At 41.3% G+C, this 22,841-nt stretch overlaps 1 protein-coding gene across 4 annotated transcripts in view; it reads left to right on the top strand.

Annotated features, from left to right (window-relative positions):
- INTS10 (integrator complex subunit 10) overlaps positions 1 to 21,574 on the top strand; it is a 31,545-nt gene extending 9,971 nt beyond the window's left edge. Inside the window, exons 10-18 of one of the 4 annotated variants that reach the window (XM_036249906.1) lie at positions 3,164 to 3,317; positions 4,541 to 4,623; positions 5,313 to 5,465; positions 8,469 to 8,577; positions 13,278 to 13,357; positions 14,606 to 14,768; positions 15,984 to 16,077; positions 18,997 to 19,074; positions 21,168 to 21,574. In XM_036249906.1, the coding sequence (XP_036105799.1) occupies positions 3,164 to 3,317; positions 4,541 to 4,623; positions 5,313 to 5,465; positions 8,469 to 8,577; positions 13,278 to 13,357; positions 14,606 to 14,768; positions 15,984 to 16,077; positions 18,997 to 19,074; positions 21,168 to 21,324 (1,071 nt within the window). In that variant the 3' untranslated portion in view covers positions 21,325 to 21,574. Of the gene's footprint in view, positions 1 to 3,160; positions 3,318 to 4,540; positions 4,624 to 5,312; positions 5,466 to 8,468; positions 8,578 to 13,277; positions 13,358 to 14,605; positions 14,769 to 15,983; positions 16,078 to 18,996; positions 19,075 to 21,167 lie in introns of all 4 variants that reach the window. The other 3 variants (XM_036249905.1, XM_036249907.1, XM_036249908.1) reach the window with 3 other exon arrangements.
- The last annotated feature ends 1,267 nt before the right edge of the window (positions 21,575 to 22,841 follow it).

The following is a 22,841-nucleotide window of genomic DNA, read 5'->3' as shown; positions in this document are numbered from 1 at the left end:
CTAACCGCTGAGCCAAACTGGCCAGGGCCTTGCTTTCATTCTTGATCCCCACACACTCTTCTCTACCCAACAACCTGATTAATCTTTTTAAAACATGAATCAGACACCACTCCCCTGCTTGACCACCTCTAACGGTTTCCCATCATGCTTAGAATAAAATCCAAAGTGCTCCAAAGTGCTCGCTGAGCAAGCCCTTATACCTGGCAGACACGTTGGCTTCTCTGTGCTGCTCCAGTGGTCTGCATGGTCCTGCCGCTCCAGCCTCTGCCCTGTTTGCAATGTGCTGTAGGGTTAGAATGCTTTTGTTTGCCAATCCGGGTCCTGTCATTCAGCTCTCAGCCTAAACTTTCACTCTCTGAGGCCTCCCCTGAGTGCTCATTAAAAGTAACCTTCCAGTTTTCTCTTTTTGTTACTCTGTTTTAATTCCCTGCATAGCCCTTACTGCTGTCTGTTTTTTCTTCTTTGTTGTTTGGTTGGTTTGTTGTCTGTGTCCCTTCACTAGAATATGAGCTTTGTGGAGCCAAAGACATTGTCTTGCCCAACTCTGTATCCTGGATGTTTGAACAGTGTCTGAGCCCCAGCAGGTGTTCAGTGAATGATTGGTGAATGAGTGGCTGGCTTTCCATACTTCCCTCTCAGGTTTGGCATCCAGGCTGTGATTGAGCTGTTTAAACCTTCAGCCCCATATGTTCCTCCTCCCATTTTTCACCTGTCATGTGTCATGTGTCCTCTACCAGGCCCTGCTCCCATACTCTGGTGCTCCGAGCAGTCTGGGTTTCCATCCATTTTTGTTTTTACTTCTCTTAACTGATTTCATCCTGGTGTTATTGTGTCCCACAGTCTGTGCCCACCTGATGCAGCCAGGTCTATTGGTCTGATCATTGCAGAGGACATACCAAATGGCCCATGAGCTCAGCTCACAGTCATATCTTCTTTTACTCATAGTGGTTTTGTTTTTAAATAACCTAGTGTCTAAACATTGGGAGCTTACTTATAACAATACAGATATCTGACCTCCCCTTAATAATTGGAATATCTGATTACTCTGGCTCCTGATGGTGGCCCACAACTGGAGAGGGGTAGAGGCTGCCCACTTCAGATGAGCATCAGCCTAATTGTCCTGCTCACATGACATGCCAGGCGGCAAGCTCGGGTGGGGAGCGGTCCTCTTCTGCAGGCAGTGTTCTACCCGCACACACTCCTGTGCATTCCCTGCGGTCAGGTCTTGTGCTCCAGAGAGCTTCCACGTGTGCTTTTACATTTCCAAAAGAGTTTCTCAAGATTTTACCAACTGGAACTCCACACTATGCCCCTCACATCTGAGGTCCCTTCCATAAACCCTTGATCATATTTTGAAGCAGAATGTCTTCCAATGAACATACCATTCATATTAGTATATTTTATTAAATTACCAGCATGTGGCAAGGAACAGGACCCAGTGAAACAGGATACCTGGCAGATAGATTTTGGTTGTGAAAGGGATCTGGGTATGTGTCATTACCAAGGGAGGATAAAAATATGAAGCTAAATAGGGGGGACCAGGGAGGGTCCCAAGCGTCAAGGAATAAGCAGGAGGATACTGAGCTCTGAAAGTGTAGGAGAAAGGTGGGTAGTGGGAGGTGCCTGTTTTTTCTGAGGTTGTCTTGAGGAATGGAGCTTTTAGCCAAAATATTTGTGCCTTCTCTTAAATGATCTTAGTAAAAATCTACAGGGAGAATTTAATTTGGGTCATTGAATAAATAAAAATGACCTTGGTGGAATAAAAGATTCAAGAAATTCTCAGCAAAATAAAATTAACTGGAGCTGTTTTACCTTGACTGGTTTGTTTTTGGCCAAATGTCTGACCATTCCCAGTGGCATTTACAATAGTTGCCTTTCTCTGAGGCCCTCTTCTTTCTTTGGCTTTATATTACTTGAGATGAAGAGCAAGAAAAAGCAAATAAAAAAGACTTTTTATTGCACCGGCTGGTTTGCTCAGTGGTTAGAGTGTCGGCCCACAGACCAAAGAGTCAGGTTTGATTCCAGTCAAGGGCACATACCTTGGTTGTGGTTCGTCCCTGGACCTGGTCGGCCCTGGTCGGCCCTGGTTGGCCCTGGTCGGGCCTGGTCGGGGTTGTGCAGGAGGCAGCCAGTTGATGTGTCTCTCACATCATTGCCCCCCCCCCCGCCCCACCTCTATCTGAAGATAAATAGAAAAATATCCTCGGGTGAGGATTAAAAAAAGACTTTTTACTTTTTATTGATAAGTGCAGGCAGGTGTGATTCCTGGCTGGACACCTTGCACTGGGAGCAGAGCTAAAGAGAGCGGTGGTCATTGGAGGATTTATATGCAATGAACAAAAGATAACAGTTATTTCTCTGAATTATTTTTAGGGGACTTGGGCTTTAATTTTATTCCATTACATGACAGGCTATTATTTGGAAGCACACTAAATAATGTCTCGCTTATTGAAAAAAATGTAAACTATAAAGCAGATGTTACTTAAGCTGTATTTCTGAATGTAAAAATCTAATTTTGGGCTTTTATAACATTGATATGTTTTTAAATTATTGCAAGTTTTAACTCCATAACTTTACTTTGAAGCCAACAGAAGCTTAGAATTTACCATCAGAAAAACATAAACTTAATTTTTGAAATAAAACTTCAGTGTGTGAGAGATGATAAAATGTTTATATTAATTTTTTAAACTAAATTGTTAAATTCAAAAAAATTATTATATTCATAGTAGTGTCCTTTGATATAAAATCCATATATTAACCAACTTTCACAACCATTTTAATGAAAGTAAAATTAACCTTAAAAAATAATAATAAAATAAAATTTTCCCTGGCCAGTTGCTCAGTGGTTAGAGCATCGGCCTGCGGACCAATGACTCGCGGGTTCAATTCCAGTCAAGGTCACATACCTTTGTTGTGGTTCATCCCCAACCCTGGTCAGGGTCCTGCGGGAAGCAACCAGTCGATGTGTCCCTCTCATGTCGATGTTTCTCTCTTCGTCTCTCCCACTCTGTTTGAAGATAAATAGAAAAATATCCTTAGGTGAGGATTTAAAAAAAATAGTAAAATCCATATAATAACCAGAATTGGCAGCAGTCGGTGTAGTAATGTTTCAGTATATAACTATATAACTAAATTAATCACGTGCTTCACATTCTCTAAGCAGAGTTCAGATGACGAGGACTGTTCAGCAAAAGGAAGGAATCGTCACATTGTCATCAATAAAGCAGAACTCACTAACTCAATTGAAGTGTTAGAAAGCTTTAAATTGGCCAGGGAGAGCTGGGAGTTGCTCTATTCCCTAGAATTCCTTGACAAAGGTAAGAATATGCTTGTCGTGTTAATGCTGTTTAATTTTTTAATATAAAATCATTAAGCCAAAGAATTGTTCTACTTGAAATGTCAAGTTACTGTGGCTAATTAAATTGAGTATAGTAGTTCACATTTATTTTAGGATTCTTTTGAGCAAGATATCTAATCAGTTATTAATATTCAAATAACCATTTTCCTCTTATCTTCTACTCTGAGGGTATATCATAATCAGGGTTGGAGTGAAATACAGGGAGAGTTTTTGGTCTTTTAAAATTTTCATTGCTGGCCTGTTTTTTTCCTTGCTAGATTTGTTTGTTTTGTGCTTTTCAGTGTCCTGTCCTATTGCTGTGTATCTTCCTTAAGCCACATATAACTAAGAATACAAAGTGCAATGCTATTTTTCATCTGCATTAACCCCATTGCCTGAAAACCTCAAAATCCAAGTACTGCAGAAAGCCTGTTTTCTTTTTAGTATAGACATAAAACTAGGGTGTTTTTTTTTGTTTGTTTGTTTTTTATCCTCACCCGAGGACATTCTTCCATTTTTTGTTCAAGTAGAGTGGGAGGGAGAGAGAGGAACAGAGAGAGAGAGAGAAACATCGATGTGAAAGGAACACATCGAGTGGCTGCCACCCGCACAACCGACCAGGGCCAGGGACAAACTGCAACCGAGGTACGCACCCTTAGCGGGAACCGAACCTGGGTCTCTCAGGACCGCAGGCCGACACTCTAACCGCTGAGCCAAACCGGCCAGGGATAAAAACTAGGGTGTTTTATTTGAATAATATTAAACTATTAAGTATTTCAACATTTCTTAGAAATGAATAGCACTTTGCTAACCAACGTATTTTACTGTCCTTTGGAGTCAAGCCCATTACTTCCTTTTAGCCAGTGGGCATTCATGCCCTGGCCTGCTTCTGTCACATGAGCCCTCCGTCTTGTTTTCTAAGTAAATATAGCATCATTCTGTTTCTCCTGTCATATCTAGAATTGTGAACATGTATGTGACTTCTCCTTTAGGTACAAATTGACTATTCTTAAAATGAGTAAAACTCGTAGTGTTGCATATTTGAAGTTCTAGACTAGTGTTTTAGAGATCAGACTCTAAAGTTACTATCCATTTTTTGGTAACTTGTCTCTGACTGCTGTTCTCTCTTGCTGCGTTTGTTAGTGTTGTTTTCTGCTTCTGTGTTACATATTTTTGATACCTTTGCTTTGAATTCTCACTCAGAATTTACAAGAATTTGTTTGGCATGGAAGACGGATACATGGCTTTGGTTAAGAATCTTCCTCACTGATATGATCATCTATCAGGTAGAGTCATGTGTATTTTATACCTGTGTCTGTACAAGAATGTTGTTGCAAACCATCAGCATGCAGGATATGTATGTTCCTCTGTGGGTTATTAGTCTGTGCGCTAAAGACAAATGTTTTGTCTTCAGTGGTGGCAGAATTATGGTCCACTTTCATCTCATAATAACTCCAAAATGGCAAGGCTGCATCTTCTGTGTTACTTTTGGTATGTCCAGTTCATTCCTTTGTAAAAGTAAGATTTTTACTTTTCAATAAAAGGTGGCTATTTCTTCCCCTCCCCCTCTCTACTCTGGGGGAGTCTTTCTGCCTTGCTCTGCTATTCTGGAGCTTCTTATGCCTAGAATGGAGACAGCAGGTAATTCACTAATTGGATGGAGAGCTTCCAGCCTCTGTTGTCGAAATGGACATGTTGCTGCTTCCATCCTTCATAAAGAGAACTGGTAATGGTAGTAAAATATTTATGGAGAAATGATATATTCAAAATGTACTTTATCAAAGGACTTGTGTTTATTTTATTTACTCTGGAAAATTAAGACCAGAAAGACTATTTCCTTTTCCTCCTTGGATGATCAAGCAGAGGTACCTTATTTGTAGTAACTTGTTAGATGCTTAGTTAACTAAGGAGGTTTGTTTTTGTTTTGTTTTTAATGGCAGTATTTTTTTCCTTCTTGCTGTTACATCTTTCTAAGGGTCAATATAAAAAGGCAATAGCCAGCCTACATCATTTAGCAGCTCTCCAGGGATCACTCCCTCAGCCACAGATCACGGGACAGGGAACCTTGGAGCATCAAAGGGCACTCATCCAGCTGGCAACCTGCCACTTTGCTCTAGGGGAGTACAGAGTGAGTACCACACACCTTGCATGGGGGTACAGAGTGAATACCACACACCGTGCACGGGGGTACAGAGTGAGTACCGCACACCGTGCACGGGGGTATAGAGTGAGTACCGCATACCGTGCACGGGGGTACAGAGTGAGCACCGCACACCGTGCACGGGGGTACAGAGTGAGTACCGCACACCGTGCACGGGGGTACAGAGTGAGTACCGCACACCGTGCACGGGGGTACAGAGTGAGTACCGCACACCGTGCACGGGGGTACAGAGTGAGTACCGCACACCGTGCACGAGGATACAGAGTGAGTACCACACACCGTGCATGGGCCTACAGATGCACTCAGCTACCCTGGGGCTTCCTCTTTTTCTCTGAGCGGCTTTTTAATTCTGTGCATGTTTACTTTGATATTTGGTCTTTCTACCTAGATTCATCACTCAATCTTTGGAAAATCATGGTGATTTTGTTTTACTTATTTTTCTCTCTGCTATAACTTCCCTGAAATTGGGCTTTGGTGCTTTATTATTATTTAATTTAGTTGGAAGATGATCTTTTTTTTTTACTTTCTTGCCTGAAATCTCTTCAGAGTGGAATCAGTCTTGTTGTACTAGACAGAAAGGGCCTTTACTAAGTGGGAATTGAGAATTTACATTAGGTTATCTGAATCTGAGAGTCTCCCTCTTTCCTGGTGATGACACCGCAGGGGTTGTTGCAAGAACAGATGTTTCCTCCAAGGTTGTGAGCCCCTCCTACCACATGGTGGGGACAGTGTTCTTTACCTTGAATCTCTCTCTCGGTACCTATGGCAGTAATTTGCACAGCTTTGATACTCAATAAATGTTTGAATTCAATCCAAATGGCAGGTATGTTCTTTCTACATTATGTAAGTACTGTATAAATTTAAGGCCACAACCTCACACACAAACTCTGATTCTCATCTGTTCGTATGTTAAATTGATTACTTTGTGATTAAAAACCCTAAATTGAGTTTTAACTTGAACTTTGAAATATGATTTGCAATTTGCCATGAATTTTAGAAAGAAGCAATATGTAGAGTATGTGCATTTAAAAATGAAAATGCTTTTCTCCCATCACTTATGTAATTATCAGGTACCTAATTCTAAGTTTGATTAATTCCTTCTGAGAACTACATGCTTACCCACACAGATATACATACAGGTCATGTAGAATCAACCATGCAGGGCACTGCTGTTCTGCATTGTAGTAGGAAATATAAAATAAACTGGTTGATTTTATTAAGCTAGGCAAGCTCATTCTCTTTAAGGGCTTCAGTTACACCTCTGAGCTGATCACTGTTAGGCCTACTTGATTTCTAACTTATCTGGTTCCTCAATCTCTAACTGCCTGTCTCAGCTCAGACTCAACACATCCTCTGTTCTCTGGCCTTTAGACGTGAACCAGCTAAGTCATGGTTGACCCTTAACTCTAACTAATCCTTTTGATTCTTCCAGTATGACATTAATATCTTTGGTATAGTGCCTTTTATTTCCATTGCCACCACCCTAATTCTTGGCCTTTAACTGAGTTTTTTGCCTGTAACATTTTTTTCATTCCTATAAATTATGGTTATTACTTTCTAAAATACTGCTGTCATCATTCCACTTAATTGAAAGATTGACTTTCTCGGTGCCCAGAGTTGAACCATGCGCTGGGGTGGAGAGGAAAATGGTGTGGGGAATATGGGATCCCGGCACTCGAGGACATATCATTTGAGTTGGAGAGAAAAGTGCAAGACAGTTAAAAATCAGATATTAAGTGATATAGCTCAGATGTGTGCACAGGCGGCATTCAGGGAAGAATGTTTTCACCAGGGTCCAGGTAGTCGAGGAAAGATTTATGGAAAAGGTTGGCAGTAGGTAGGTGTTGAAGGATGGCAGCTTGGGACTCTAGAGTACAGGTTTTGGCTCCACCATGTACTAACCCTGTGATCTGGGCAAGTTACCTTACCAGGACTGGCTAACTCAAGTTCAAGTTCTTAACTACCAAGCTGCCAATCTCTCTGGAAGCTAGAGCTTCACAACCCTTTGGTCTTGGGGGAAGAATGCCCCTCAGCCCTCAGGGCAGTTAGCTGTTGCTAGGGCAGCGGGAGCCCCCAGGGCAGTTGCTGCCAGCTCTGAGCAGCCTTATAAATATTGTTTTCTCCTGCATGCCAAGACATGAAAAAGATTAGGAAACATGGATTTGAGATGTAACTTCCTCATCTGTAAAATGGAAATAATAAGGTTGTGGATAGAAAATGCTACCTAAATGGAATCTGATTGTTGCTATTACCATCTGAATAGGTCAGAGGTAAGTGGTAAATGCTAATGTCTTACCTTGTGGATTGAAACCAGCCTGCTGGGTGTGGCACTGGAGGCCTTCTCATCCACCAGCACTGCATCTGGCCAGTGTGCTGTTTCCTGAACCACACCCTCCTTCCCCTCCCGTAAATCCCCCAGACAGATACTCAGCTCCTTCCCACATCTTTCTCTCCTGCTTTGAAAACCCTTTTCTCTTTTCCACATTCCAAATTCTACCCCCACTTTAAGGCTTAGGTCAGGATAACCTTCCTGCTACTATGTTTTAATTCTGTTCTATATTATAGCATTTAGTTCTTTACTCTGTGTCCCATTTTGTTCATTTTTCTATTCAGTGAGTTAGTAAATATTGTTAAGACAGGGACATACTTCTTTTGAATGCCACTATGCTGTTTAACACCTTGGTAGTTTAATTAATACTTGATTACTTTGTAAGTTTTGTTCTCTTGTTTTTTGACAGCTGAGAATGAGTTATTGCTCCCTCAAAGGTCTACTACATAGATTTCACTATCTTACACTTTCTCTGCGTGCCCTGTCGAGCAAACAGTAATGATAACTTAAAGTCTGGAGGCATCGCCACAGATCTCTGTGTGCACATGTTGCCCACTTGTACACAGATAGTTTAGTGTGATGTTGATTTGGTTTCAGTTTCAAAAAACTTCAGATTAACTTTTTTTCCTTATCTTCCTCAGATGACATGTGAAAAAGTCCTGGATTTGATGTGCTACATGGTACTCCCCATTCAAGATGGAGGCAAATCACAGGAAGAACCTTCAAAAATAAAGCCCAAATTTAGAAAAGGTACAGTGGCAAGTTTTATTTTTATTTTGTAAAAATGGCTTTAGGACCCAAAGCTGGGAAATGTTTTATAATTCCTTATAAAATAATACTGTGTGATCTACAAGAAGTTAGTCCTTTGGCAAGCATTTTCTTGGCTTTAATTTTATGGGCAGCTGTAAATCTTTCTTCCAAAATGCTCTTCATTTCTTGAGTCTGTTATCTCTTCAATTCTAAACTCCTTTTCCTTCCTGTACCAATTCTAGGAAAACAGGTAGATGGTTGGTTAAGTCTGTCCGTCATACGTATACCTCTTGGGCTATTTGAGCTCATTTCAAGTTGCATGTTGCTTGACAACTACATATATTTAGTTGTGATGCTTGTATGAGAAAGAAAGATTCACTATCGCTGATCTAAATTTCCACCTTGAAAGTCAGAAAAAGTTGAATACGTTACACCCAAAGAAACTTGAATACAGTAAGTAATAACTATATGAGCATAAATCAATGAAATAGAGAAGATTAATGAAGCCCACAATTTTCTGAAAAAAATTAATAACATTGATAAACCCCTAACAGGACTGATCAGGAAGAAAGTGAACACTGATTACCAGTATCAGGAATAAAAGAGGGAATGTCACTACGGAGCCTGCTGAAATCAAAGACATTAAGAGAATAAAACAGGAATAACATTATGCCAATAAATTGAACAATTTAGATGAAATGGGAAAATTCCCTGAAAAACACAACTTACCAAAATAGACACAAAGTGAAATAGAAAATCTGAATGTTCCTTTATCTATCAAAGAAATTAAATTTGATTTTAGAAACCTTCCCTCAGAGAAAACTTCAGGTCCAGATGGCTTCACTAGTGAATTCTAACAAGCATTTAGGAAGACATAATATTAATTCTGCCTGCACTCTTTGAACAAATAGAGGAAGAGGGAATACTTTTCAATTCAGTTTTTAAGGCCAACATAACTCTGATAGCAAAACTAAACAAGAGCATTACAAGAAATGAACATTAAAGGACACTACCCATCCTGAACATAGATGCCAAAATCCTTAGCCAAATACTAGCAAATCAAATGTAGCAAATATATAAGAAGGGTATTATAAATGACCGAGTATACAAGGAATGCAAAAGTTGCTTAACATTCAAAAATCAATAACTAATTCACCACATTAGCAGATGAAAAGAGAACAACCAGGATTGTCCTAATAGGCAGAATTCTATTATGTTTACATTTATTATTCTTGATTTTAATTTTTTTTTTTATTTTTTATTTTTTATCCTCACCCGAGGATATTTTTCCATTTCTTGTACAGATAGAGTGGGAGGGAGAGAGAGGAAGGGAGAGAGAGAAACATCGACGTGAAGGGACACATCGAGTGGCTGCCACCCGCACGACCAACCAGGGCCGGGGACAAACTGCAACCGAGGTACGTGCCCTTAGCGGGAACCGAACCCGGGTCTCTCCGGACCGCAGGCCGACGCTCTAACCGCGGAGCCAAACTGGCCAGGGCTATTATTCTTGATTTTAAAAATCTTATTAGCAAACTAGAAATAGAAGGAAACTTCCTCAACATCATATTTAACTATGAAATATTGAATGCTCCCCGAGATCAATACAATAGAAGGATGTTTGCTCCTACCACTCCATTCAAAACAGTCTAGCTAATACAGTAGGCAAGAAGAAGAGATAAATGTTGAAAAATACTGCCTTTATTTACAGCTACATATTTGGCTACATAGGAAAGCCTCCAAATAGAATAACATCAGAACATCTCCAAATAGACTAACATCAAAAAACACAGAATACTTAGGTATAAATTTCATGAAAGATGTGTTTGTAGATCAGCAGACTCAATATGGTTAGGGTACCAGTTATCCCCAATGCGCAATCCCAGTCAGAATCCCAGCAGACTCTTTTTTTTTTTTTTTTTTAATCCTCACCCGAGGATATTTTTCCATTTTTTGTACAGATAGAGAGGGAGGGAGAGAGAGAAAGGGAGAGAGAGAGAGAGAGAAACATCGACGTGAAGGGACACATCGAGTGGCTGCCACCCGCACGACCAACCAGGGCCGGGGACAAACTGCAACCGAAGTACGTGCCCTTAGCGGGAACCGAACCCAGGTCTCTCCGGACCGCAGGCCGACGCTCTAACCGCTGAGCCAAACTGGCCAGGGCCAGACTCTTTTTTTATATAGAAATTGACAGGGCTGATTCTAAAATTTATATGGAAATACAATCTTGAATAACCAAAACAGTTTTGAAAAAGATGAACAAAATTGGGCAACTTACTCTACCTGATAGGAAGACTTAATATAAAGCCACAGTTATTAAAACAAGATTGACATAAAAATAAGGAATCCAGAAATAGACCCACACAAATACGGTCAAATGATTTCGGTGAAGCAGCCACATGATTCAGTGAAGAAAGGAAAGCCTTTTCAGTAACGTGGTGCTGAGACAAATGGATTTTCATGTGGAAAGAAAAAGGAGTATCAACCCCTGCCTTACAGTATTCACGAAAGTGGATTTGAGGTGGAGCATAGACTAAATAGAAAAGCAAAAATGGTAACATTTTTTTAGAAGAAAATATCTTTACAATTGATATGAGACACTAAACACTTTCTAGAAGAAGAAAGCATGATAGTTTTGATCATTACAAAAGTTCCTTGAGGTCCATGGCAATTCATTATACTATTCTGTTTGCTTTATGTATATTTGAAATTTTCTGTAACAAAAGGTTTTTTTTTTAAAAAAGATACAGCCCGGCCAGTGTGGCTCGGTGGTTGAGTGTTGACCCATATACCAAGAGGTCGCTGGTTTGATTCCCAGTCAGGGCACATGCCCAGGTTATGGGCCCAATCCCCAGTGGTGGGGCATGCAGGAGGCAGCCAGTGAATGTTCTCTGTCATTGATGTTTCTCTCCCTCTCCCTCTCTCTTTAAAAAAAAAAAAAATACAGCCCAGACCCTTTCAAAAATTAAGTGTCTCTATGGAACAGGAACAGATCAGGTAGCTAAGACCTGCTCTAGCAGACATCAGAGTAATTTTAAAGGTATTGTAATTAAAATAGTGTAGTATTGGCCTAGAGATTGACCAAAGGAACATAACACCAAGAAACAGCTGGCAGTATAATTCAGTGAGGGAAGAATAAATGTATCCAATAAGTGGTACTGAGACAACTGATTATAAAAATGTTAAAACAGCAGTAAAAATGAGATCCCTCTTTTTTTTTATCCTCACCCGAGGACATTTTTTCATTTTTTGTTCAGATAGAGTGAGAGGGAGAGAGAGGGAGAAACATCAACGTGAAAGGGACACATCGAGTGGCTGCCATCCGCACGACCCAACCAGGACCAGGGACAAACTGCAACCGAGATACATGCCCTTAGCGGGAACTGAACCCGGGTCTCTCCGGACTGCAGGCCAACTCTCCAACCGCTGAGCCAAACCGGCCAGGGCGAGATCCCTCTTTCAATGCAAAATTCATTTACATTTTTAAGATTTGAATATGAAAACTAAAACTTTTAAACTTCCAGAAGAAAATCTTTGTGCCTTCTAGGTAGAGAAGGATTTGGGCTACAAAGAACACATACCATGAAAGAAAGGATTGAAGGTTTAAAAACCATTACCAAAAGTTTTTTCCACAAGTGCACAAGAAAATATATATGAGAATGTTTAGTTCGGCATTGTAATAGTGAAAAATTGGAAATCTCAATGTCCACCATAAAAGATTAGATAAATTAATTGTGGCATATGTAAACAGCAGACTACTATATAGCATTGAAAATTTGCGGAGGGGGTACAGAAATGGGTGAATGGAGTCAAAAGGTACAAACTTCTAGTTATAAAATAAGTAAGTGCTGGGGATGTAATGTACAGCACAGTGACTATACTTAATAATACTGTATTGCATATTTGAAAGTTGCTAAGAGAATAGGTCTTAAAGTTCTTGTCACAAGAAGAAAAAGATTAACTATGGATAGTGACAGATGTTAGGTAGACTTAACTCTGGTGATCCTTTTGCTATACATGCAAATATCAAATTATGTTGTACACTTGAAACTAATATAATCTTTTGTGTCAGTTATACCTCAATAAAAAAATATCAGTGACCTAGAGCTACAGGTATTAGTATTGAAAATGCAATTTGCAGAAGGATACATAGGATTTGACACCATTTATATGGCAGACTGCAAAACATTCCTCTGTGGTGTTTAAGAATACAAATGTCTGTATTAAAAGTGTGCAATATACATAGGAATGATAAACACTATATTCAGAATAATGGTTACCTCTAGGGAGGGAGGGAAGAAGACAATGGTATTAGAAAGATACATAGGGACTTCAAGTGAATTTGTGATGGTTTATATTAAAACCTTTAAAAAACTAAAGCAAAATGTTAATATTTTATAAAGCTGAGTGGTGAACACGGTGGTGTTTGTAATACTCTATAATTTTTTATATACTTGAAATGTTTTCTAAAAAAATAATTTAAGCAATTTTAGGAAAAAAGATTTGATAAATGAAATCCAGAGACCTTTAAAAATCAATTTCACCTCTACTAAACATAATTGTGGTTTAACTATTTATTATTTATGAAATCATATGACTGTTGCTTACTCTTTTTTTTTTTAGGAAAGCATCTTAAACTTTTGCTTTTCAAAACTGTTTTCTTTGATAATAACAAGCATGTTGTGGACTTTTGTTAGGTTCGGACCTGAAGCTTCTGCCTTGTACCAGCAAGGCTATCATGCCGTACTGCCTGCATCTAATGCTAGCTTGTTTTAAGGTAAGCTTAAAGTTGATTTCTGGGAAAATTCATTTCGTGGGAAAGAAGTTTAATGGGGAAAATTGTTCTGATGACCTGGAATGACTTGACTCGAGAACCTTGAGAACGAAGGTTACTTTCCTTTGAAAGTACACGTTGTTGTCTATGGCCACATCACCTGCATGCACCTGATCTCATCTGAAAGCGCAGGTTGGTGTAGTGAGGAAAGCGCACGGGCTAGGAGTGAACAAACATGTATGAAATACTCACTGCACTGGGCAAAGAGGAGGAGGAAGTGATCCCCATCCTTGAGAAGTTTACAAATAATAGTGGTACAAATATGCAAATAACCTTGCCAATAGCAGTGTTCAGTAAATTTTTATGAATTAATAAACAATTCGGAATATATTAGCTACAGGAGAAGGGATTATAATTGTTGGGTTCATAGAGGGATGGTGAGTTTATTATTCATAAAGATACAGTGGGTGAAGGTGTTTCAGGCACAAGGATGAACACCAGCCAAGGCCCAGCAGAGTCGGGAAAGGCTAAGGGCTTGAAGGAATGCTAGGCCCTGGGCTGTAGGCACTGTGCAGCCTTCGAGTAGACAGGTTTATGAGCAGGAGAACAATATTGAGTCTCCACTTTAGAGTAATTATTCCAAACTTAACTCATCAGCACAGTCACTTGTGGCGACAGAAACAATTGAAGGTGTGATTTTAGGCATAGCTGCTAATTTAGATCAAAAAGTCCTTTGCCGGTTTCTCCTGTTCACACTTGTGTTTACTTCCTTCTTGCTCACTGCCTTTCTTTCTCCCCAAGTTCATGTTTCCAGTCCCTTCTCTACTAGAGGGCTTCTTGTCTACCCTCCTTCCCCAGCTGTCTCCTTGAAAGAGATCCCCCAGTTCTTCTCTCTGATAAATACAGACCATACAGCTTTCTCTCGCCCTTCCTCCCAAATTCAACGCTTCAGGCTACCGTACATGTCCAGGTCCCATCATGATGCCCATGTAAACACACTGCCACCACCATTCACACAGTGCGGGGTGCGGGCAGCCGAGGCTTCTCTTGTCAGGACCCACCCTCCTTAGCAGGCGGGTGTGTGGTGCTTGGAAACAGCTTTATTTTCTACTTTGTTCCCTTCCTCCTCTAATGACCTCAATTGTGTGTTTTCATGTAATAGCATATTTTTAAGGAAGTGATATTGGTGTATTTTAGATTGCCTTGTGATTTACTTTTCCTTCTATGTCTGCATAAATTCTTGTCTTGCAGCTGAGAGCATTCACGGACAGCAGGGATGACATGGCTCTGGGGCATGTGATTGTATTGCTTCAGCAAGAGTGGCCGCGGGGAGAGAATCTTTTCTTGAAAGCTGTCAATAAGATTTGCCAACAAGGAAATTTCCAATATGAGAATTTTTTCAATTATGTTACAAGTATCCTTTTTCTTGTTTAAGCATAAGAAATTCTGATTTTTTCTTTTCAATGAATGCATGTTACAAAAATGGATGGGCCATTCTGGGTAGAAATAATGGTTTTCACTCTTTGGGGGGGGAGAAGGAATGGGGATGAAAAGGGGGACAGTGGCCATTGGTCTTTGAAAGTCATAAAAGACTTCAAAGAGGTGATGTGAGGAATCAGGAATATCAACAGTCCTGTTCCATTTTTCATTTCCAGTGACTTCTGGGGAGGTACCCAAGATGCCTGAAATAATAGCCTACAGGTTCCTGACAGGCCCAGAGTAGCAGGTTTGGCCGTAGACTAAAATAGCTCATTGGCCTTCATCTTCCAGACAGGGCCTCCTGGGGCATTGGCCGTCCCTTGTGATCCGTTGTTGGAGTTCTACACCTTAGTTGTCACAACTGCTGCTAAGTCTCACTGAAGGTGCTGCCCATCCCAACAGTCACTTACTTTTTTCTTTTCTTTTTTTTTTTTATCCTCACCCAAGGATATTTTTCCATTTTTTGTACAGATAGAGTGGGAGGGAGAGAGAGGAAGGGAGAGAGAGAGAGAAACATTGACGTGAAGGGACACATCGAGTGGCTGCCACCCACACGACCAACCAGGGCCGGGGACAAACTGCAACCGAAGTACGTGCCCTTAGCGGGAACCGAACCCGGGTCTCTCCGGACCGCAGGCCGACGCTCTAACCGCTGAGCCAAACTGGCCAGGGCCCAACAGTCACTTTCAATAAGTGTTGTACTTCACACTGTTTGTTTGGGAAAGACCCTTTGAGTGGAAGGCTATGCATCAGTTTGATGTTTATATTTTCTTGTTTATCTCAATACATTATTTTTTAGTTACAGGGAAGCTAATATCCTTATCCAACTGCCTAGAGCAATAGTTCTTACATTTTTGGGGGGATATATCACCCCCATACCTTTCATTTCTTGTTAAGAAAACAAAAGATTTTGCTCTTATGACCATATAGAATGTTAGAATGTCATCTCTATGAAAAACACGTTTATCTTTGTGAGGTGGTTTGGTTGATATAAGAATCATTAGCTTTGGAATCAGACAGACCCGGGTTCCATACTGACGCTACAAATGTCTGTGGGCTGTTAGTTCCTCATCCCTGCAAGGCCGTTTCCTCATCCGAGAGGCCAGGGCACCTTGTTCTTACATGTGGTTAACCTGAATCTGGCCTGCAGATATTGATATGCTGGAGGAATTTGCCTACTTGAGAACTCAGGAAGGTGGGAAAATCCATCTGGAATTACTGCCCAATCAAGGAATGCTGATCAAGTAAGCAGCCTGTCTTGCCCTTCGTGCTAAGTGCTCACCTTTTGTGTGCTTGTAGGAGTATCTGTAAATTGCTATGCCTTTCAAAAATGTAATAGGAAGAAATCCAAACCTGGTCTCTGTTTTTGAGAGCAGATTTGATTCTGGTACTTTTGAAAGGCTTGGCGTTTCCTTAACAACATTTCTGATCAAACATTATTTAAATGGGTGTTTCTGTCCCTTTTGAAACTTTTTCACTAGACAGTAGTCTCATTCATGATATATTTTTCTTTCCAAAATTTACAGACTGAGTCTATAACTTCCTGATTAGAGATAGAATGCTTTTAATTAAGAAACACCATGCTTAATTAAAGTATCAGATTAAGATAATTCATTAGGAAAACTATAGACTTTATTTATAAACTGTCCTTGGATTTCAGTATTGAACTGAAGCCCACCTAAGCAATCCTCATTGCTTATATAACAAAGAACAGTAGCCCACTCTAGAGCCTCCAGACTTACCTGCCCTGGAAATGGCGGTGGGGTACTTGATCTCAGGCATGCCCTCCCACACCTATAGGAAGTTAAGTGACCATTTATGATTTTTAAATAGCTCATAAATCTTGCTTCTCTCCTTCAATCCTCATTGTAGTTGGATGATATATCCTCTGTGCTGTAAATGCTGCGCATAGTTTGATTTTCATACTTCCTCCTTTGCGTCCCGCATATTCAGCATGTCTGAAGTCAGTGTTAGTCACTGCAGGAGACGAACCCAGAGGGAGAAGGAAGTGTTGCTAAGGCTGAAAACGTTTTCCTGTGTCCCTCATTTGTGACATGGACGAGTTTTCAGTTGTTGAGAGAAAAATATCCACAACTCGTTCAATGTTTGTAGTCTTAGAAATGTTGAGAGAGGGAGGTAAGAGGTGTTCATTCTGGATTCCTGTAACCTCAGTAATTTGGTGTATAGCAGACATGTGCTATCAATAGCAGGGTCTTGTGGAATCCAGTCTAAAGAATGGGAAGCTTAAGGAGACTCTTGCCCTTCATCTTATAAATGTTATTAATATTCTAAACATTTAAAATAAAAGAACAATGCTCTGTGTTTTTTTTTTTAAACATGAGACCTTTATACATTAGGTTGTTTCAGCAGGATGGACTAGACATGCTCATCTTCCCATCTCCATTGACTTTCCGAAGGCTGAGTACAAACTGGGAGAAAACTGCATGGTTCAAAATAGTCTTATTAACCGTATTTGAGAATGAAGATCACTTTTTGACATGGGAGCCTACGTAACCCCTTTTATGTTGTGATTTCTTTTCTAGGTTTTGAGGCTGGGTATACAAACATGCCTTTAATAGCTTTTTAGTTAATTTCCATTAACACTCATCATACAAATTATCATATTATAGAGACAGCTTTTGTAGAACCAACTCCATTTACTTAGGATTAATCCTACAAATGATTCTCACTTTACTTAGATAATGCTGAACTGTTTGTGGAAGTGGGAGAGAATGGATTGCCAAATTCAACAGTTGAATCTCAATGTTTATTATACTGAACCTTTCTTTTTTAGCCAGTTTTTACTGAGCTAAACAGTGACAGGTACAGCAAACAACCCCTAACACATGGGATGAAAGCAAGGAGTTTGGACACCCACTTAATACTGTAAAGGGTTGTTTAGGATAAAGCAGGGATACACAGCATGCATTTGTAGGTTTTGGGGAGATAATTCCATGCTCCCCACCTTGGTCACTATAACCCTTAATTTCTAGACCATTAAACTTCATAGGAAACCTGTTTGAAAGCAGGAGTACGAATTGTCACTTAGTGAGCTGACCTTGTAGGAATTTGCCCAGTCTTCACTATGTGAGTCTCCAAGTTCATTTGAAGCCTGCATTTCCAATCACTTATGCCTAACCTACAGCGGGACAAGCCAGAGCACTTGCCAATTGAGGTACGATGAAATCTGAGTACAACTCTCTATATTCCTTTTCCCTTTGGGTTGCAAACAAATGCTCTGAAGCCACTGCAGACCTTTTGGGTAACCTCTGCAGCCGAGTGGCAGAGATGCTGTGAGCAGTGTACAGCCCCTCCCCTTGGGTAAGGTTGTGAGTCTGTCCTAGTTGTGCATCTCGGATGCAGGCAGGCACAGTACGAACACGGGCACCTGGGGCTTGCCCCACAGGAGGGATACGCTCTTCTATTCGTTACGGAGACATTTTGCTCGTATGTATTTTAAAATAGAGAAAATTTTCTGTGCTGATATTTGCAGTATCTTAGTTCCATTAGACTGGACGAAATGGGAAACGGTGTTCTATGTATGCTCTGCATAGAGTGGATAATAATATTCTATGAGGTGATCACCCAGCTAATGTACTAAATCTTTGTTGTTACAGAATTCTGCACAGCCATGGGTCCCAGGCTCCCCCCCCCCCCATTTTCCCTTTTCTCAATACTTTTTTGAAATTCAAACTTAACCTTTTTTTATTAAAAACATTGCCAGCCCCTCTAGTCCTTTTGGAAGGGCCTCTTCAAGTGGGGCTTCAGTCCCGTCAAGGATGGTTACCAAGTTACCAGGTTTATTTCTAGGACTGACGTGGGCATGAGAAGAGTGGAGAGTGAAGGAGGCTGGATTTGAAAACGCATCTTCTCAAATGTTCACCCCTCTCCCCACTGCCATTCAATTGCATCTCATCGTCCTCTTCCTCAGTGGTTGCTTTTTGTGCCAAATCTCAAGTGGGCTGAGCGCGGGAACCAGGAACCAAGATGCCTCTGGATGTGCCCCAGCAGCGGGTGCAGTGAGAGCTGCGGCCAGCGGCCTCGGTTAAAGGGTTTCTGTATAGTTGCTTCCCGTCCTGTGCATTTTCTCTGGAGTGTTGTTTTTGCAGTGCAGGGTGAGTCGGTGTGGGTGTTTGAATGCTGCCGTTTGCTGTTTTTTAAAGGCCTACTAGCCCTCCCATGGGGTTACTGCAGCAGGAATTCTTACCTGTGCTTCAGCCCAGCATACAGACTGCTGACAGGTACCAAGTGGAAAACACCTGCTCATATAGTGTGCTGTTTGTCAACATGTTTTCCTGCCCATGGTCTCAGCTCTTTGTTCCTCAGTGCTCTTCTTCATGCTTTCTTTATTTTAATTTGTTCTGCATTCCTTGGCAAACCATCTGGTTGTAATATTGTAACATTTCTTATTTTTTTCCATAAGTTGCCAGTGTTTTTGTGTTCGATTTAAAAATCATTATGGATCTGGAAAAAAATGAGTTATATAAAACTGTGTCAGCTTAAGTGCACATTAGGCACTGAACTCTCTTTTGAGAAAACGTAAGGCATTCAGTGATAAATACTGAAGGATGCTGAAGCTTATTTTAAGTAAATGTTTACTCTTACATTTTTATACAAGTGCCAGTGTTAAAATTTTGGTCTCAGCTGGCATTAGCCCAGTATTTGCCTGTCACTGACACTGGTTTTTCAGACCTTCCTTTTCTGAATTGAAAATATTTGGTAGGCTAGAATGTCACATTTATTAGCTGATTTATCCTGTTCTTAAAACCACAAAAGCTAATTGTGTCCTTCATTCAAATTTACCAGAGGAATAGAGGCTCTGATAGACATTTGATTGAGTCGTGCTGCTCTTCATGTATGGAAACAGTACCACTGAACCATGATCACAGGATACAGTTTATTATATTCTTACTCGTATTAAGAAGAGAGTTTGCTTTGAATCGTCAACGCCCTTTACTGTCTGCAAATACTAGTGACTTTTAGTTGGTCAGAGTCGGCTCCAACTTGGGGCTGCAGTCTGGCTCCCAGAAGTGCAGTGTCTCAGGACAGCCTGAAGGTCTGTGTCTGTTCCCAGTGGGAGTGATGGCCTCGGCCTCACTGACACTGTGTCCTGATCACCAAGTGAACCAGCCAGACTTGACTAGAAGTGTCCATGGAGAACTGTATTTTCTCCATGCACCGCTGTTTTACTGCCTGGCTCCCGGGCAGCGTGGCGTATCCAGTCATATCTTTACTGGTCTGGCAAAGCTGGGGTGTTTTTACTTCTGTTGCATTGCAACTTTATGACCTTGTTGTACTTATTTTATATGATAATACAAGTTTTAAACAACAAACATTTTAGAGTGGTTTCAGGAGTTTTATTTTGGCCAATACATAAATCTCTAGTTTTAGTATACGTGCTGCCAAAGCAAGTGCGTAGAAATGCCATTCTGACCCGTTGCTGCCTCCGAGGGAAGTGAGGCAGTGCTGGGCTGGAGGTGCCTCTCTGTCTGAACCCACCAGATTACTGAACCAGTGTTAAAACTCCTTTTCATTGAGCCCACTGAATTTTGCTAGATTTTTCTTTTCCTTTCTTCATTTTGTCTTAAATTTTCTGGGGCATCCGTGTGATTCCCTCTGTGAAGCGCACCCTGTGAGTATAGCTGGAGACCTCCCCCCACATGCAGTCTCCTGAGCAATGGACTGGACCGGTCTTCAGGCGGTTCTGCTGGCCACTGGCTGTTGTTCAGTGACTGTGCTTCTGTCTCCCCACCTGTGCCAGACTCTTGTCTTGGGAGCCTCAGCTTCTGCTGCTTCTCCAGCAGACCTGGTCTGGCTGGGCTCAGCACCTCAGGAGCTGTCCTGTTCTGGCAGCACAGGGACAGACGGGCTTGTACCCGGCTCCCTGAGCCTTTGTGAGTCTTTCACGGAGCGCCACCCCCAGGGCCCAGGGCCTTACATTCAGCTGAGTGAAGGACTCATTTTGGTTTCCCTCCTCCCTGCTGCTGCCTCTGCAGTGTGGACTGGACCCAGTTGGCCCCAAGTAACTGAAGTGTGCACAAGTCACCATAGGGACACAATGTCAAAGCTACAGGAGTTCAAGAGCAGAGCAATTGACATTTTACTGAGCATTTAGATCTTTATTCTTTTATTGAGTGGGAGAGATGTCTCTCTAGTTTTAAGTCTTTCTGAAAAGGAATGGGCAAAGCGGGTGGTTCGGTTAGGGCTTTCCTTTTTAAAATTTCTTACTTGCACTCAGATTTTTGAGGTAGGCTTTACTCCTACCCCAGAGACCCTGACCTGTAAAACCAGTGCTAATTATGGTATCCTTCTGTTTCCCTGTCGCTGCCCTCAGGCACCACACAGTCACCCGGGGCATCACCAAGGGTGTGAAGGAGGACTTCCGCCTGGCCATGGAGCGCCAGGTGTCCCGCTGTGGTGAGAACTTGATGGTGGTGCTGCACAGGTTCTGCATCAACGAGAAGATCTTGCTTCTGCAGACTCTGGCCTGATGGGAGCCCTTTCCACCAGAGACCACCCAGAGCCCTGTAGTCTGGGGGAAGACATACGCCTTGATAACATTGCTTTACACCTCTTAAAGAGAAACCACCTGAGTTCGAACTCCTTGGTTGCTTAAAAATAGTTCCCAAGAACCGGAGAAGCTATTTCTATTTTTTAAAAGTCTTTTTTGTTTTGTTTTGTAATTTTTATAAAACAAAAGTATCAACCTCTTTTGTAAATAAAAATCATACTAAATTTGGAGATTTTAAAATTTTATTTTAATTCTTGAGTTTCTGAACAAGGGTGTACTTTACTTTAAAAAGACATTATTTCCCTGGCTGGTTTGGCTCAGCAGTTAGAGCATTGTGGGTTTGATTCCTGGTCAAGGGCACATACCTGGGTTGAAGGTTCAGACCCTGGTTCCGGTCAGGGTTGTATGGAAAGCAGCCAATCCATGTGTCTCTCTCACATTAATGTTTTTCTCTCTCCCTCCCTCCATCCCTTCCATTCTATCTAAAAATAATCAATGGGAAAATATCCTCAGGTGAGGATTAATGACAACAAGACATTATTACTTCCATGATCTCAGTATTTCATTTTCCAGTTAGGCTTTGGTTAAATATTACATAACACAATACTAGACACTTTCATTCAGGAAGTTTTTTGGGGTTTTTTTTGCCCATTTTATTTTTTATTTTATTTATTTTTTGAGAGAGAGTGGAAAGGAGGGAGGAAGAGAGAAAGAAAGAGAGACATCCATCGGTTGCCAGGGCCAGAAACCAAACCACAACTGAGGTATGTGCCCTTAACTGGAATCGAACCCGAGATTGGTCCGCGGGCCAACGCTCTAACAGCTGAGCCATACCAGCGAGGGTAGGAAGTTTTAATACCAAACACTTCTTTGCCAAAATGAACTTAAGTGGATTTCTGCTGAAGGAGTCGTGAGGGTTGGGAGCAGGGGTGGAGGGTGTCTGCCAAACAGCCCAGGAAAGGGAATGGTGGAGGGGACGTGCGGGCGCCCTGCCCCGGCCGCAGGCTGGCCCAGGCCCCTGCTGTCTGCCCAGGCACTCCAGGGCTAGCCCGCGGCCTCCGACCCATTCTGTGCGTCCCTGCACTTGCTGTGCACCAGGGACAAGTTTATTTCTGTCTGTCTCAAGTTAGTCGTGGGAGAAGCGGAGCTAGTGGCCCTCCCACCCGGCTTGCACTGCGACGACTTCATGTGAAATACTGAGAGGTGTGATGGCTGCCCTGTTCGCTCTCAGGTCTACGTGTTTCCCTTTGCTCTTCTGGAAACATATCAGTAAACAGCAAACAAACATTTATTTCTAGGGACACTTTAAGAATGAAAGAGCTAAGAAGTTAGTTACTTCGCATAACAAGTTTTAGAAATCTTTTCTAAATGAGGCCCTTTTTATAGATACAGTAATAGAAGGGTTTTGTAATCTCAGAAAATGTTTCCTCTAGCTCATTTTAAAGTGTTTATCAATTTAATATGAATTGAAAACAAATATATAAACTATCCTGTTGA

Source organism: Molossus molossus, unplaced genomic scaffold, assembly GCF_014108415.1.
Source record: "Molossus molossus isolate mMolMol1 unplaced genomic scaffold, mMolMol1.p scaffold_m16_p_9, whole genome shotgun sequence".
In the NCBI taxonomy this organism is placed as follows: Eukaryota; Metazoa; Chordata; class Mammalia; order Chiroptera; family Molossidae; genus Molossus; species Molossus molossus.
Note: the sequence above shows the minus strand (reverse complement) of the source record. Positions and strands in the feature narration are given on the sequence as shown.